The 18784-nt window shown below is 39.9% G+C and overlaps 1 protein-coding gene across 1 annotated transcript; it reads left to right on the plus strand.

The window, feature by feature from the left end:
• Nucleotides 1-11679: 11679 nt before the first annotated feature.
• Nucleotides 11680-14655, plus strand: hey1 (hes-related family bHLH transcription factor with YRPW motif 1). Its single transcript, XM_055017793.1, has 5 exons — nucleotides 11680-11996; nucleotides 12087-12162; nucleotides 12262-12345; nucleotides 12431-12512; nucleotides 12942-14655. The coding sequence occupies exons 1-5, from the start codon at nucleotides 11911-11913 to the stop codon at nucleotides 13619-13621; spliced, it is 1008 nt and encodes a 335-aa protein (XP_054873768.1). The 5' UTR covers nucleotides 11680-11910; the 3' UTR covers nucleotides 13622-14655.
• Nucleotides 14656-18784: the final 4129 nt, after the last annotated feature.

Below are 18784 nucleotides of genomic sequence, written 5' to 3' on the forward strand. Positions count from 1 at the left end.
TTTGTTTCCTCCCATTACTGTTACATTGAGCTCACTATGAATATTTTACATGTTTTGTATTTGCTAAAATGTCCTACTTTTTAAAACATGTTCCTTTGTTATGATGAAAATGAGCATTGTAGTTCAATCATTCTCACTTATGTTATGATATTAGTGTAAATATTCACTAGAATTTGGTACAAATGTGTATTCATCCACACCTGAAAATAGTCCTTAGCAAAGCAAGTGAAAATGTTTTCTGAGTAATATTTCCCAAAACTGCTGTGCCTGCCTGTTTAAGAAATTACAGACTATTTCATGAAATAATATAAATGCAACTTTGATTCCAAAAAAAATCTGCTGTTCTAAAACTAAACTGCATTTTCAGTTACGGTTGAAATAAATTTTGCAGCTTTACGGTGCAGACAGAGTAGTAGAAAATTGCTTAAACTTTCAAAACAGAGTCACAAAGTCCATGTTAGAAAGTGAGATTTCACTCACAATTTGGTTAAGTTAAGGAAGAGATCATGGTTTGAGTTAAAAACACGCTTTTAAAAGATGTTTGAAGCTTCTCCTCGATGTTCTGGGTTACCATGGTGACGAGTCCTGTTCCATCTAACAGGAGCGACACTTGGAAAGTGCTGCAGTGATATATTAATTAGAAAAGTATTTGTTTCCCTTACAGAATACACTTTAGTTGTATAGGGACATCATTTTTGGGAGACAGGGCTCACAAGTATGATATTACATTTTGTGTGTGAGTGTGTGTGTAAATATATATATATATATATATATATATATATATATATACATATACATACATACATATATATACATACACATATATATATTCATTTAGACACTGAGACGGAATGGTTTCAGATCTGAGACTCCATTTATTTCACTACTTTTTGTGTTTTATCTAGCTTTTCTATCTTTTAGTGGCTGTATTATCTAGAAGTCTGAACAGGTCATCAAACATCTGATTTGTTGTATCTTTTATGCAAGTGGTAATGATAATGATAAGGACAGTTTAAGTCAATTAAAAAAGCTTTAATAACTTTCCAGACAGGGTTAATAATGTTCCTTTATCATGTAACTCACATGATATCATATGTCCCTAAATACATATTTATTGTTTCAGTTTTGTAGCGTGTAAAGAGAACTTTGTGGATACAAGGTGGCGCAGTAAGTTGGTTTAAAAACAGAGCTGGCAGCTGATCTTTGAGTCAAGATTGATTGAGATTGTATCTGAATATTGAACTTGTGATAAAGGTCCTGACATCAGACTTTGTACTGTTTAAAAAAAGGACCTTGATTCAACAGAAGTAAAAAAAAAAAAAAAAAACCTACTTGAATATGAGGCAAAATTTTTAAAAAAAATCTGATTTCTGTCAAAAATCTTCACAAATATAAGAAAAATCTCCCTCTGAGTGTTTGTTTCTGTGGGTGACAGAGACAGAAAAGGAATAGAATAGAATACATTAGAACAGCTTTACACAGGGGAATGACGAAAATATAAGTAGCTACTGGACAGTGCATTGAAACAAGCTAAATTAACAAGAATAAATAATAAAATCGAATGTACATGTAAAACAAAACTACATTAACAATTCCAACACATGGAAAAGAGGTCAGATATATATATAGTACAGTGAGGAGGAAATGAGATCAAATAAAAATCAATAAAATAGATTAAATATGGGCAGGAGTTTGCACGTTACCAGCATTTTTTAACCCTTGTGTTGTTCTGCGGGTCAAAGTTGACCCGTTTTAAAGTTTGAAAATGTGGAAAAAAAATATATTTTCACAGTGAAACTTCTGATGTCAACATTTTCAACATTTTTTGGGAAATCTTTGAACATTTTTTGGTGGGAAAAAAAGAAATATTAAAAATGTTTCTTACGAACATTCACAAAAAAATCAACCAAAATCCAGCGAAATTCGCTGGATTTTGGTTGATTTTTATGTGAATGTTCTTAAGAGAATATTAGAAGTTTTACTGATATATATGTAATCACTTTAGATATTTTTAGGATTTTTTTGGAAGATTTTTACTCATTTTTTAAAAAATATTTACAAGAATTTTCTTTGGGAGATTTTTTTTAAAAAATAAAACTTTTAAGGAATTATTGGAATTTTCTTCCTGAAGGTTTTGCAAATTTTCACAAATTTGGGGGATTTTTTTGCTGAATTTTTGATTTTTTTTCAGACAAGGACACCATATCTTTTGGTGCCCGTAAATGAAGACAACAGGAGGGTTAAAGTGCCACTGTGCGTTATTGTTTTGAGTTCAGAAGTCTCATGGACCATGGGCAAAAACTGTTTCTCAGCCTGTTGGTCCTGCATTTTAAGGATCTGACTCTCAAAAGGACAGGCCCTGGGACATTTCCCATGGCGAGATAAGACAGAGATGGGTGTCAGTGGGTCAGCTTCGACACATCCTTCACTTCCTCAATACGTACGTGCACGCTGACTGATGTGTTCAGTGTGTCACCAGAGTGGGAAAGGGGAGAAAGAATACGAGTCAAGAGGGGTGAAGGAGAGAAGCCTGTCAGCGAAACTCACAGGAGAACTAACAATGATTGACAAGGGCAAACAATGAGGCCACGTTCAAACCCCCCACCCTCCTAAAACACAATACTAGGGTGTCACAAACACACACACACACACAGCCCTCACCCCTGCCTCACAAACAGCCCACCCTCTCAAAGACACTCATTAACAATGTCTCTCTCCGGCTCTCACCCCCTCTGTGGCCGAGGGACAATGGTCGGGTGTCATGCATGTCTGGGGCAGAATTAGCCGCTGCTTCCTCTCCCTGTCAGGGGAAACAAAGTTAGCCTTCCTCGCCGCTCCGCACGGCTCTATTTATAAACAATAACAAGGCTCACCCTCGGCAGGGTTTCACCACAGAGCGGATCGACGTATTGTTTGGAGCGGATGAACATCTGTCTGTGGCTAACCTGCAGACGCCGCAGCTCTTAGACGGTGATTCAGGGAGGGTCACACCTTCCACAGCTACTGGGTCTGCTTGGTTTCACTGACGAACTTCAAGTTCTGCTTCACTTTTAGTTTTTGTTTTTTTTTTTTTCACAAGGGTGGTCGACTTTCACTGCGCAGAATGATGTGTGTGAACATTCATCTAGTGTTCATCTGTGTTTAACCCTCGTGTCGTCCTGCGGGTCAAATAGACCCGTTTTAAAGTTTGAAAATATGGGGAAAAAAATATATTTTCACAGTGAAACTTTTGGGAAATTTTTAACATGTATTGGTGGAGAACAAAAAATATTGAAAAAATGTTTCTTTAAGAACATTCACATAAAAATCAACCGAAATCCAGCGAATTTTGCTGGATTTTGGTTGATTTTTATGTGAATGTTCTTAAAGAAAATATTAGAAGTTTTACTGATATATATGTAATCACTTTAGATATTTTTAGGATTTTTTGCAAGATTTTTATTCATTTTTTGAAAATATTTACAAGAATTTTTTGCCAAATTTGGTGGATTTTTTAAAAAAAAGTTTTTAAGGGAAACTTTTAAGGAATTATTGGAATTTTCTTCCTAAAGGTTTTGCAAATTTTCAGAAATTTGGGGAATTTTCAGACAAGGAAACAATATTTTTTGGTGCCCGTAAATGAGGACAACAGGAGGTTTAAGTGAACTCAGGGTTTAGGATGTATTTGTGCAAACAGGATTTTGTGGCATCCTAGATGGAAGTTGGTCCCGGTTCAATCTGCAACTTGCACAAGTTTAATGAACTTTATTTGCATGGTAACATTAATTTTGCTTTAAAGAATTCACACGAGTCAAAAATGTCTTTAAAATCTGCCTTGTGTGTTTTAATGAAGTTTTTCCATGACTTCTCTGCACTTCTCCTGTCACTTTAAATCCACTATAAATGCAATAATTATATTTTTAACATGTACCTTCATGCTGTTGCCACATCTGTAAAAAGTCAAAACTAAAATGAGCAAATCAAAAAGTGAAACAACACATCAGATAATGAACTTTATCAGGCAACGTGTCCAGAGATTGTGTTAGCGTGACAAACATTTGCTTGTAAGCTCATAGGCTGCCATTTATTTATATCAGATCTTATCTATTCAGAGAAACTAAATGCTGGTGTATTTTCAGGTTAAAGTTGACCGCTGATCACATGTTTGTCTGTTATATAATTAGACCTCCGGCCTTTACGAAGAACGGGGTTCCAAGAAGCTCCTTTGTCAACATAAAATTGAAAGTTAGAGTTTCTGAGGTAATGGAAAAAGAGCTTTGTGTACACTGCTATAAATAAAAGTTGTCACTTGTGCTTCTATTTAAGAGAGATGCTGAATGTTCTTTATTTTCCAATAGATTCAAATCACCAGCAAAGTGTTTTTTGTGTTTTATGGACTTTTAAGAATCATATCAGTTTCTTCATGACATGAATGACATATTTTGAGTTTTGTACGTTACTATAACAACAGAATTTCCCCTTGGGAATCAGTAAAGTATTTCTATTCAATTATTTTCTATCCTAAAACTAAAACTCTGACAACATAAATATTAAGGCTTTAATTTCTTAGACATTTGGACTGAGGTAATTTATATCTCCTCAAGCAATACAAGTCTAGACAGACGCGTAATAAACCAATAATCCCAGCAGAAGAATTGCTCCTCTGTTTCCTATCAAAAGGTTTCTCGTGAAAATATTTTGGGTTCATAATAGAAAGATCTAAAGTGGAGAGGCAGATTAGATCAGGGACCTAAATAAAACACCAGCCTTATCCTTTAATATCAGTCATCAGCTGAGTCACCGAGGATCTGATTCATTTGGCCAACGAGAAGGAAGCAGAGAGCAGGTTTAAAATATACTTTACCTGGTGATTCATCTCAATATTCTTCTTCAGATAAGGATCACATTTTGTGTGATTCTGAATCTCATTAACCTCATTCTGCCATCTTCAAGGAGCACAATTTGTGCTGTACTGTACAGAATTAACCCAATTAACAGGTGGGTCGATATAGAATTTAGGGACTTGAAGTCCATGGGATATATCTTGCATATATTTTTATTCAAATTTAAAATAATAATAATAATAATAATAATAATAATAATAATAATAATAATAATAATAAGTTTTTATGTTCATTGTGATCATGTCTTTACAAATTCCAAAATTCTTTATTATGGAAACAATCACTCAATAAAAAATGACTGGATATCACTAAAATGTCAACAAAATAACCGTCCGAATTTAATTACAACCACCTTCTAATTAGCTAAACAATAATAAAATGAGCTCATTCAAACACTGTTTTGATTGTGTTCTTTTTATTAAGTTGAGGTAATCATCATCTGTGTTCAAGAAATCACTTTCCACTAAGTTCCCCATTACAAAAACACCTCTCAAGGAAGTGTGTTAATTCCAGATCACATGACCTGCTCCACATGATGTCATTTCCTCATGAAGAAAAGACTGGCCAGACTCCAAGGCTTTCTGAGTTATTTCATATAAAGTAGTGTGTGAGTCAAGTGTGGATTTATTACATGTCAACAGATTTACTACAATATCTTTATAAATAACTTTCAATTTCAATTTTACTCAATTGTATATATAATATTTAGAAGAATCTTTTTGTAAAAATGCCATGTGGTGTTTGGTTATAGGTGGCCATGTTGATTTTAGGCCTGAAAACAGTCAACTGTGATACAAAAAGTCCCGCAATCATATATTGACCCAGGTGATAGTTTGGACTTTTATGTGTATTCATGAAGAAAATAGTTCTTGTTCGATGGCATGACAAACACAGCTCACCTGAATGTGATTTATTAGAAAAGTGGCCCAACAATGGGAACATCAGGAGGAACATCAGGAAAGCTTTAGCATGTTAGCAGCTTTGCATGACTTTGTTTTGTTAAGGAGTAACTGAGAGTTCCTGGATGTGATATCAACATCATTCATCAAAGTCACTCTGTCAGCGCTGCAGCTCTGCTTGATTTACACTCCCCAAAGTCACGTAGAGCTACACAATCTCTCTGCAGGAAATCACATCCAAACAAACCGATACGACTAAACACCTGATGACATGTTGACCGTTCTGTAAATATGTACGGCTGAAGTAATCGCTCCTAATGCAGAAAATATGGACTGCGTGTGGCACCAATGTGAATCTATTGGTGAAATATGCCTTTAAAAGAGCTTCAAAGCCTGAATGTGCACACACTCACACTCCAACCATTTCCTCTTGGTTAGGACCGTCTAGACTCAATTTATGTCTGCACTGATGGCATGTAATTGCTGCAAAAACGCACTTGTGGCCTAGTTATATTTCTTTTTTTGATTGTACAGTGCAAGAGGGCAGAGGATGTGGAAATTCAGGAGGACAAAACACTAAATTCCTGAATTAATGCCTCCCATTTGAACATGGGTATCAATATGCTGGATTTGAGATGATTTGGCAGCTTGAGAGAGGGTTTGGAGCGACAAAAATGACCTTAAAGGGCTCAGCACTGGAAAGCAGAGCGATTCAAGAAAACAAGACAGGAGGAAAATATGTGAAAACAGGAAATTAGACATGAAAGAAATGAATCCGAGGCGGGAGGAGTGACATGAGGTGAACCGTCGCTGAGTTTTGGCTCCTCGAGTTTTGAGATTCGATTTGGTGGCCTGATTTGCAGTGAGAGAACAGGAGGGGGGGAGGAGAGGGGAGGAAAAGGGGGAGGCGGCGGGGGGGCTGATGATGTGGTGTTGCGGGCCCTCACCTTCAAAGGGCGGCCCCTGAAAGGCCGTACTAATCACAACATGTGATGAGACCGGTAGATCAAAGACAGCCGGGGCAGAAAATAACAGCGTGGGAACTCTGGGTGAACTTGAAATACAACAAGAGGGCTCACCCCCACCCACCCACCCACCCACCCACTCCTCCCCCACTCCTCCCCCACTCCTCCTCCCCCTTTAGTCTCTCTCTGTCACACACACACACACACAGAGTCAGAAACTAATGTGGAAGCACACCTGTGTTTATTGTGACAAAAGCTTCAGGTTGCATGTACCGGGACATGTGTGAACGAAACTCCCCACACACTCCCAACACACACACAATCAGCGTGGACGGCTTCCACGAACGTTGGAGTGCATCTGTGTGTCTGTCCTGCTAGAAGCGTAGCCTTGTGCGACAACAATAAGATGAAAACAGCCCTAAGTGCTTCCTCTCATTCATATAAACCAAACAAGGCAGCCTCCTCTCCCTGTGATGACTATTACGCCTCTCGGCTCCCACTGATAAGGATCAACCTATAGCTGCTTTTGTGTGCAGAAGTCAGCGACGCCCGATAATTTAGTGTTTTTCTGTGGATCTTTATTAGCCTGAGATTCGCTCAGAGGCTGAATGATGCACTTTGTAATAGATCACAGTACAGTTTTCATGTGTGATGGATCCAGGTTTTATGTTTCCTCTTCACAGAGTGCATATTTCCTCGCCTCATTCATAACATTGTTTCATTTGTTGTTGCCTCGTGCACACATTTCACAGAAGGTATTACATATTAAAAAATGACCTTCGCTGACATTTTGAAACATAGTTTTTTCTTTTCAAGCACTTTGTGTAAGCTGGGATGAAATGTCAGAGTTCTGCCAGTAACAGCTGGTTTCACTGCGGGCTGCAAACAATGGAAAGAGAGCTGACAAGTCTTTGAAACTCAAAGATTTGTGGTTGTTATTGTTCATTTATCTGGTGGTTATTAAATTTTTAAATCACTTTAATTAAATGACACATTGATTAAAGTTCAGCTTGGATCAAGATCTTGAAGGTCTGTCTGTGTGTCAGACATGGGAATTAAAGTTGTAATACGCAAGATGAAATGTAGAAAGTTCTGTTTGTCTGCAGGAAAATAGATCTAAACCATACAAGTCAAAATGAACCCCATCTTTATTACATTATTACATTATTGGATCAATTTAAAGCAGTACTTTAAAGACCCCTTCAAGTACATTTTTATTTTTTACCTTGTTAATGTGTCTACATGGTGTTTTTTAATGTTTTTTTTTTTAAAGACATAACAACTTCCAACTTGATGCTGAATTAACAGTCTTTAAAGATTCAAATGTCCCAAGTTTTTTTATGCAACAAACCTAAAAAACCAAACCTGTCAACTTGCAAGATGATGCTTTCTGTAGTAATGTTCCTCTTAAGAATCAGTGTCTGGACTGAACATACAGAATGTGGCTGAATTACCCCAATATTACATCTTTCTGTTAGTGTTTTACAGCATGTTAACAGAGTCATAGGTGAGCTGGTGTGCTTGAGATGCAGAGAGGTGGTTGCAGAGAGAGGCAGGGACTTAGTAAGGGATTATTTTCATGTAAAAACCTCTAAAGATGCAACCTTGGCACACTAAGTTCAGATTTTAGGAGTTAAATCAATGGCCAGGGAGGTAGTTTAATGCTTCAGGTCAGCATTAAAGTGGACCGAATTACTACTTGTTGGTGGGTAAATGTTGCATACATTTACAAAAAGTGTTCTTTTAAATATAAAACCATAATCTCACAAGTTGACCTTACCTTATTCATACCATGTGCATCAATTCATACCATGTGCAATGTTGCTCTTATGTTGTATACATTTTTAAGGTGTGTTTTGCTCTTATGTTGTATATATTTTTGTAAGGTGTGTTATATAGACTGTTTTTAATGCTGCTATTCGGAGAGTACTAAACCGATTTTCATTGTTTTCTGTAACAGTGACAATAAAGGTCTGTTCTGGGAATGAAATAGTAGAGCAAAAAGTAGCTACAGTATTTGTCTCAAGTGAAGAAGAAGGAAAAAGTAAACCCGGGAGCTTCAGCAAAAAGCAACTGGATTTCTCTTCGGAACATCTTTGAAAAACCTAAAAAACAAACAAACAAACAAGTCAAGTAGCTTTTTTCTGAAGCTTTTAGGACTACTGTGACCTGGATGACTGTGACTCTAAATGATGAAGTAAAGTATGTGCATCTCAAAATTTACCAAACCTGGTAACTGTATTTCCCACAATTGCAGTCTAATTGCTGCAATAAAATCCCAATCTCCTCAATGTTGATGATCAGTGGTTAAAGTTGCCTAACAGCCCATCTTATCTGATGTTTCTATTCTCTGAAGTGACAGCTTTTATTTAGATCCAGTCCCTGCAGGAGACGTTCGGACTGAGGAGCTCCACATGCAGTAACATGAGTCCTCCGTGTATACAAACACACAGCAGCAGCTCTGTCATATTATTTGGGGAGTGTGACCATTATAGGAGCCACCGGTCGTGTGGTGGTGATGATGATGATGTGGAGACTCCAGGGAGAAGAGGGAAAGGGACTGCATTATGGACTCTCTCTCTGTTCTTTTCGTTTTTTTAAGTCCTCGAAGTGCCCACAGAGTCTTTACCGTGCATGAGGTCTCTCTGTGGGGTAAGATTAGACGTGGTGGCTTCCTCTGGTTGCGGCGGTGCTGCCTGTCTCTCCTCCTCCGGGCTGAGTTAGTATTGGATTACAGGTTCACACGCTCGCTCGCAGACCGCCCGTCGCCCCGACCAATTGCTCCATTCATTCCAGCGCCGGAGACGGCCGCCGGCCTCTGATTGGTTATCAGCGCCGGTTAGGGAACTTTCCCACGGCCAGCGCGTGCTGACAGCCGGCCAGCCACTCCTCATCACCACCGGGGACACACAGGGGGGAGGAGGAGGACGAGGAGGAGGAGGTAGGGGGGGAGACAGTCACGGACCGAAAGTCCATTGGACCGCTGTCAAAAGTTTCTCCAAAGATCCTCTATGTGAGGGAAGATCCATCACTACGCATGTCTGGTGGGACAACAACGCCAACAGTTCAGAGAAAAGTAGGTTGATAATGGAGAAACAAAAATGGTGAAAAGCTAATGAATATCAGGAAACTAATTTGAGAATCAATGTTCCAATACCGTCTTTGTTATATTATTACAAAACAAGACTAGATAAACAAAATTTTACAAAAAAGGAGGCCTCAACCTTCAAAAACTTGAAACTTTGTCTTTATCAATGATTAAATCCCCCCCAAACCATGCATAAAACCACTCAAAAATGTGTAAATATGTTCTAATCCAATAAAGTTTAAGCTTATCTTTTCTTAATCAATCGATATTTTACATATATCATATATATTCTTCGTGTATTTTTGTAATGTCCTTTTATTGTGACCTACTGTCCTATGTTTCACTGTTAAGCTTTTATTTTTTTTTTACTTGCCTAGGGACTGCAGATATAAATTAGCATTGTTGCTATAATCCGGCATATTTATGTCCATTGCTGTCTAAATAGATGCTCATTAATGTGCACTGTCCCTACCAAATAAATAAATATATATTGGATATTATTATGATGATATTATTTACACCCTAATAGTCTGTGGTGTCCTATTGTTTACTCCTTTTCTGAATATCCATGCTGCTGTAGCAACTTAATTTGTGTGTGTGAGGTGTGAATGTGAGTGTGATTGTTTGTCTCTATATGTAGCCCTGTGATAGACTGGCAACCTGTCCATGGGGTCCCCTGCCTTCACCCTAAGTCAGCTCGGATTGGCTCCAGCCCCCCACAATCCTAATGAAGATTATGCGATGTGTAAATAATGGATGGATGGATCAATAAAGTCATTTGAATCTAAGATGTTAACCTCTGAGGTTGCACTACAATCAAAAAGTATTTTCTAAAATTGCACAACCCTTAACATATCAAAATAAAATTGATGTTAATGCAGATCCATTTCAGAGTATGCTAGTGTTATAGTAGTTATAGTTTAACAGTGTTTGAGCAGATTCATAGGTGAGCTGGTGTGCTGGAGTTGCAGTGAGTCAGGATTTAGAACCACTGTGACAGCAAAGAACACCAACAACACTAGACATCACCAAATATTAGTGTGTGATCTTGTTGAAAATCTAAATAATTTCGGAAAAGTATTAGTCTGACTCACTATTCAAGAGGCAGCAGAGTTCAAAATTGTGTTGATGAAAGTTTGACTCAACAACTACTTTATTTTATTTTTTTTTATCTTTTGTACTAAAAGTCAAACAGAAAAAAACTGAAGTGCGAATATGTAATTCCATGAAAACATAATTTTAGGAAGATCATCTGATGCAATCAAAAACGACAGAACAAGTATCCGTGTTGGACTGTGTCATTAGGTTGTTTAATGCCAGCATAAACTATCTCAGAACTTCAACATAGTTTCTGGACAGACAAACAACTGATAATGTTGGACCAAGAATTAGAAGATCTAACTATAAGTTTCAATATGAACCTCTCAAAAGATTAATCCTGGATGGCAATTTTGGTTTGTTAGTTTTTTATAAAAATTAAGGTTTGAAATCTCTGTTATTCATATAGCAACATCTAAGACAAGATAAGATAACATAAGATTAGATCAACTTTATTCATCCCAGAGGAAATTATTTAACTATCTAAACAATAAAACAGTCATTTTGCCAAAATGTTATTAACTATGGGGTTCTGAAAGATATATATGAAAACCTAACACATCTAAGGATTTTCCTGGAATCCCTATGAGCTAACGTTTTTATTTCTATTTCTGTGTTTGATGTTGTCACAGAAAGATTCCTGAGGTCAGATCTGACAGCCAAAAGCATTTTCAAACCACTGTCACGGCACCGAAACCGCCTCGGAGTGGGACGTCTTTACTTTTCCTCCCCTCTCTGATCTGTCAAAGCGCACCAGGATGCGCTTGGGCCAACTGTGCTGTCACTCAAACCAGACCCCGCTCTGTGATTGGCCGGTTCGCCTCTTGGCCCCGCCCCCGCTGGCCAGCAGCAGCGTTGAAATGACACCGTGGGAAAGCTGAGCGCTTCAAACGGAGACGCTCCGGGCGAACCTGGACAGAAGCACGTCTGGCAGACTCGAGTTGACACGCTGAAGGAACTACCGCGGACGAGACAACATGAAAAGGAATCACGATTTTAGCTCCTCGGACAGCGAGCTGGATGAAACTATCGAGGTGGAGAAGGAGAGCGCGGATGAGAATGGGTAAGTGAAACGTTTTGAGCTGTATTCCTCAACAGCAAAGTCCGTAAAAGTAGCTTAACCTCGTGACTGAACCTCTGCATCTCTTTCCAGGAACATGAGCTCTCCTCTGGGCTCCTTGTCTCCCACCACGTCCACTCAGGTGCAGGCGAGGAAAAGGCGCAGAGGGGTGCGTAAATCTGTGCTTATTGCGCAATATGTCACCAAACGATTTCACATTGAACGAAACACAATCTAACATCTGATCAAATTGGTTTTCTTTCCTCAGATTATTGAGAAACGGCGCCGGGACAGAATCAACAACAGCCTCAGTGAGCTCCGCAGATTGGTTCCCAGCGCCTATGAGAAACAGGTGAGCATTGAAGTCCCAAAGTGTGAAACCGTGTTTGAACTGTTTTTGTGTTGTTTACATCTAATTGGTTCGATTTGTTCTGAAGGGTTCGGCCAAACTGGAGAAAGCAGAGATTTTGCAGATGACTGTTGACCATCTGAAGATGCTTCATGCTGCTGGAGGCAAAGGTTAGTTCAGTGAATCTGACAAATAAAAATCCAGATCTGAACAGTTAAATCTGACTTTTTAATGCTTGATTCATGACAGAGCTACTGTAATTCTTGAGTCATGTGAAGCTGTATGTGTAGCTCTTATTTTTAGGCTGTAGTTTATTTCTTTACTCCTCAATTTTTACCTTATGTTCAGTACTTTTTTCTGATTACTGTATACAGAGAACTAAGATAGACTGTAGTCAAATTCCTTCCTTGCATGTACAGACTTGGTAAAGTTGGTGCTTGAATTTCCCTCGGGATTAATAAAGTATCTATCTATCTATCTATCTATCTATCTATCTATCTATCTATCTATCTATCTATCTATCTATCTATCTATCTATCTCTTCTGAATTCTGATTCTTCTGAAATCCGTCTAACCTGCTGTCTCTCCTCCATCCTCAGGTTACTTTGACGCCCACGCCCTGGCGATGGACTACCGTGGTTTGGGTTTCAGGGAGTGCCTGGCCGAGACCGCCCGCTACCTGAGCATAATCGAGGGCCTAGACAGCACCGACCCCCTGCGCATCCGTCTGGTCTCCCACCTCAACAACTACGCCAGCCAGCGGGAGGCCCACTCCGGCCTCAGCCACCTGGCCTGGGGCTCTGCTTTCGGATCCCCTCCGGCCCACCTGACTCACCCCCTCCTCCTGCAGCACCAGCAGGCCGCCCCGCTGGCCCCTCTCCCCCGCAGCACCACCAGCAGCCCGCAGACTCCCCTGTCGTCCACTTCATCCCCCTCCTCCTCCTCCTCTTCCTCCTCCGCTTCCTCCTCCTCGTCTTCATCGTCCTCCCTGGTGGCAGAGACGAGGCGCAGCGGCAGCGTCACCCCCCACTCGGATCAGGGTCCCATCCGGGTTCCCTCCTCCACCACCGCCGCTCCCAGCACCGTCCTGCACCCTGCCCTGGTCCCGTCGTCAGCGTCCAAGCTCTCCCCCCCTCTCCTCTCCTCTCTCTCGGCGTTCCCCTTCGCCTTCAGCACCTTCCCCCTGATCTCCCCCGCCACCGCCATCAGCCCCCCAGCCCAGACCTCCAGTGTGGGGAAACCCTACAGACCCTGGGGGATGGAGATAGGAGCCTTCTGACTGAAATGACTATCTGCATATAGAGCTGGACTCAAGGACAAGACTTTTACTATTTTCCCTGCTAAGAAAGTGCTATTTTTTCTATGATGATGATGATGATGATGACATCCCACAGAGGATATACCTAGTTATAGTTTTTTTTATTGTCTTGGTGTTTTGGTTTTTTTTTGTATAGAAGAAGACAAAAAAAAATCAGTAAGAAGACGAGGGAGACCACGACTGAAAAAGCAACACGAGTGATTTACTGTGTTGATTGATCTCAGCCCTTTAGAAGTTTCACCCACTGTAGTCGGCCGATCAGAGATGGCTTTTCCAGATGGTCAAGCAGTCGCTGCCTGTCAAGTTCCAGGGCAAAAGTGTCCCCCCCTCCCTTTGTTATCCTGAGCTCCAGCGCTAAGTGTTGGTGCCCTGGTTACAGAGGGGGGCGAGGGGGTTGAGAGTCACCCCCTTTTTACAGCATTTTATGGGGTGGAATAACTGAAACCAGGTGTTTGTTTGACTAAATACTGGGAACAGAAGTTAGCTACCAGCTTGGTCGAAATAAACTTAACCATGATTTACCCACAAACTCTAAATGTTCATATGCTGCTCTATTGTTTAAGCTCCCTTCCACTAGTTTCCTCTCTACAGTAAATTCTCTCCTTAAAAATCGAGGCTTCACATGTGTTTTTACCAGCTTTTGCCACACTTTTTCCTCCCCTAATGTAAGTGATGTTAGGTTGAATTTTCTTATCACCTAGTTTCCCAGTTAGTTTCTTGTATTTGTTCCACACAGCAGCATTATCAGTCGAAACAGTAGCAGTAAAACACGGCAATACAATCCAGTTCTGTGTATTCTTCTTTATATCATCATTCCAGGCTGTTGTTTTTGCGCCTCCTAGCAAACCTCACTGTCAGTTTGTATGTTTTACAGTTGTACAAAGCACAAACAAGCACTGACAAATCAGATTTCTCCACTTTTTTCCTTTCAAAGTTGTTGCTGTTGTGGCAATAATGACAACTTCCCTGCAATAAAAGCGAGTTCTGATGAATTACATGCGGTTTTATCAGCGTGTTTGTTCAAGTGTGCGTGGCGTGAATGTGTTTTTGTGTTCAGTGTGGTGTGTGTGTTTGCTTGTTGATGCCTGCAGTTGTTTGTGTGTGTGTGTGTGTGTGTGTGTGTGTGTGTGTGTGTGTGTGTGTGTGTGTGTGTGTGTGTGTGTGTGTGTGTGTGTGGCGACGCCTGGTATCAGATGAGGCTGCTTGTTTCTCTCAGCAGCCCTCTGTGTGTGCACAGGAAACCATTAACAAGGAGGGGATATCCTGGACAATAGCAGCCTGCCCGGCCCCATGCGCTCCGTGGGAACTGGAGGAGGGAAGAAGGAGGGAGGGAAGGTTGGAAGAGGATGAAGAAGGAGAGGAAGGAGGGATGGAGCATAAAGTAGAGGATGGGAGGAAAAGGGGAGAAGAAAGGGGGATCAAAGGAGAGAGAGCAGGAGAGGAACTGTGAGAAAGGAAGTGTGCGGCAAACAGTTTTGTCTCTTTGCCATCGTTTCAGGCTGCACCAGCTGCACCTTCTGTTCTCAGCTCCGACACACCGGACCAAATGTTTGCCAACATAACCCAGACTCTCTCATTACTTTCTCCAAAATCTGTCCTCCTCTTCTGATCTCTTCCTGCTCTGCTGTGTGTGATGCTGAGCCACGTAGTGATGTAAGCTTCACTGCAGCTGAAACCACTAGGTCAGATAGAGGGAGCCATAGACGGTCTATACAGTCTATGGAGGGAGAACAGCTTGTCTTTTGTCTCCCCCAGCTGGTCAAAAATGGTTCTTCATCTGTGGAGAATGTGGAGCAGGGAAAGTCATGATGAGCAAAAGGCCACTGGTGATGTTAAAATATTCAGAGTGCAAATGCATTTGAGCAAAATCTTCTGCAATGTTGAAAGACAACACATATGCACACACATGTAAAATCAGCTGTTGTTATGTCTTCCAATAAACAAGTTGCCAGTCTGTAAATATGATTAAACAGCTGCATGAACATCAGTGATATTAATGAATTAAAGCATACACAAAGCCAAAAGGATACTCAAAGGAAACCCAAAAACATTACTCACCCCCTCCATAGCCTGTTCTCCCTGCTGCCAGCAACACAGAAGCATCCTTTGCCCAATCATAAGACTTTGAAGCAGTTTCCTTCCTCAAGCTATGGGATGTCTGAATTCATCATCCATGCTTTACCACTAAAGTATACGCTACCAGTCCAAAATTTGGACACACCTTCTCATTCAGTGGTTTTTATTCAATTGTAGATTAATACAGAAGACATCAAAACTATAAAAGAATACATATGGAATCATGCTGAAAAAAGTGTTAATCTTCGGTATCAATCTACAATCTAGAAAACGATGCCAATAAATGAAAAGCATTGAATGAGAAGGTGTGTCCAAACTTTTGACTGGTAGTGTATATATGCATTATTTATTATTCATTCTTTTAAAAATGAGTCTTTTTTGACTAGCATAAAGGCACTACTTCTGTAGTTTTGCTGTACAATTGTACATTACATAATGGTAAATAAACTGAATCTTGAATCTTACAACAGTCAAGATCAGTTCTGATATTAGGTTAAATAGGAAATACATTTAGCAAATAAGGACAAAAAAGGCCAGTTTAACCTGCTGGGTATTTATAGGTTTTCTCAGTGTGTATTCACTTTAAATGGGCCTTTTTCACAACAGACATGGTGAATTTTCATAGAAAGAGAAGCACAGGTGTAATTATTACCATCACAATAGCTGCCGTCTCTCTAAGTGCATCAGTAACTATATTAGTGGGTCGTCATTCATAACAGCAGTGACCTGAAACCTGGTGAAGTTAAATTATTAACTTCACCACGGGGTGCCAGAGATCACAGGGAGGACACCAGAGATAAGAGGGAGGGGGTGTGAAGCTTTGTCTTCTCTGAGGCTGTGAGGTTGTAAAAATTAGATTTTCACATTCTGGATAAAATCAGAGTAACAGACTTACTGTGTCATCACCTATGAAACATTTTTAAAACACATTTATTTGCTCTTTCCTCAAAAATCCTTTGCTGCTTTGATGGTCACACCTCCTTGACCTTTCAGCCTCTGTCCAGGCTTTCTTCAGGTTGGCTCACCAGACGCGAGCTCATACCGATTCATTATTTTTCTGTGCAGTTAGAAAATTACTGATGGAACGATGTCTGAAAAACGCAAAACTGGTGAAGATTCATCAGTACCTAAAAAAAAAAATCTTGGGCTATACCTCGAGAGTTACCTTAAATGTGGATTTATTGAAGGACGAGACAGAATGGTGTTATTTGTGGTGAAATGCCAGCAAATGACAGCGTGAAGCCAAGCAAATTACAGGCGCTGGGGTTGGGATGCATCTTATAGGGGGGCTTCAAGCCAAACAGGTTGGAAACCACTGCCTTAGAAGATGCGTTTGACGCTATCTTTGGGGGCACTTGAAGGCCATGGTGTATCAGGTGAAGATACGAGACGTAAATCATGCCAAGGAACGTATCACCAACGCCATTACAAGCATAACTTCAACTGTGCTAATGCAAGTTCATCAACAGTGGAAAACACGTATTAATATGTGTTTTCGAAACAATGGTAATCATATAGAGCACATTATAAAAATAACAGCAGTTGTCAAACATAAAATGTTTATTTTTCCTATGTATGGAAACTTATGGCCCACTCTGTATATCCGTGGATTAAGTTCACTCATGTAAGACTCCCTCCACAAGATGGTATAAGATACATTAAATCATGAGACACTGCTAACCTGACAATGCTGTCAAAATGAAGACAATTTTCATTCAATATATTGAATGAATATTGCTTTGATATGTCTGTAACTCGGTAGGAAACGTGAAAACTGCTCATATATCTAATATCGAATCATGGCTTAAATTGTTTTAAAGCAAAAATGTCAAACCATAGCTGGTTCCAGCAGTGACTTGTCTGCATTTTCTTGTGTTAAATTACAATAAACTGAATAGCTTTGGAGTTTGAACATTTTTTAGACAAAATAAGTAATTTGGAAAACTGTGGGGGCCATTTTTAGTACATTCTACAGTTTTATAATGAAAGGGGCGGCTGTGGCTCAGGTGATAGAGTGGGTCGTCCAATGATTGAAGGGTCAGCTGTTCGGTTCCCACTCTGTCCTAGTCATGTGCTATTGTGTCCTTGGGCAAGACACTTCATCCACCTTGCCTCCAGTGTGTCTACTCACACTGGTATAAGAATGTTGGTGGTGGTCGGAGGGGCCGTAGACGCGGATTGGCAGCTATGCTTCTGTCGGTCTGCCCCAGGGCAGCCGTGGCTACAAATGTAGTTTACCACCGTCAGAGTGAGAATGTGTGAGTGAATGAATAATGGATCCATTGTATGCGCTTTGAGTATGCCTTAATAGAAAAGCGCTATATAAATCTAATCCATTATTATTAATTAAAAGAATATGAAAGTCACAGCTTTTACTAAACCAATGAGCTCCAAAGTACCATGTCTAACTCACAATTTAAAAAGAAGCTATCATTTGTGTTAGGCAAACTCTCCCCTCAGGCAATGGCTTGAAGCATATGTAGAGAGGTGAAAATAATTGACTTCACAAATAAAGTAGGGAGTAAAATGAAGTGTTCAAACAGATGACGTGAAAACGGGCACCCCTATTGTTTTGTGTTTGTTTGTTTTGTTTTTTTTTTACATTATTTGATTTGATTTGATCACTCCTGTGATTTCATTAGTTTCACTTACTAGAGCGCTATTCCACATCCAGCCGATAGAGGGCGCGTATCGCGCGGGTAAAGAGTAGCGTTTTGGCACACAGAGGAAGAATAAACCTTCCTGTTGTGAAGCTAACGCCATCTCAACGTGTGTGCCTCCTCTATTCTATACCACAGGTCAGTAAACATGCTTAAAATGAGTACACATTGGAGACTTTAAGAGCAGAAAATGTCACTTATTAAAGAGTTTGCACAAAATGGTAAAGGAAACGGTTTGTTAAGAGAATTGTGTGTAAGAAGGGATTTATCGTCATTCGCTAATCGCGCTAATGCTAACGGACTTGACTAGTGTGGAAGCGCGTGTGGGAAAAGCTAATCCAGTACAGTAAATTGTGTAGCTAAATGCACATTTATGAGGTTTAATGGC

The sequence above is a fragment of the Amphiprion ocellaris genome, chromosome 15, assembly GCF_022539595.1.
Source record: "Amphiprion ocellaris isolate individual 3 ecotype Okinawa chromosome 15, ASM2253959v1, whole genome shotgun sequence".
NCBI classification, from domain to species: Eukaryota; Metazoa; Chordata; class Actinopteri; family Pomacentridae; genus Amphiprion; species Amphiprion ocellaris.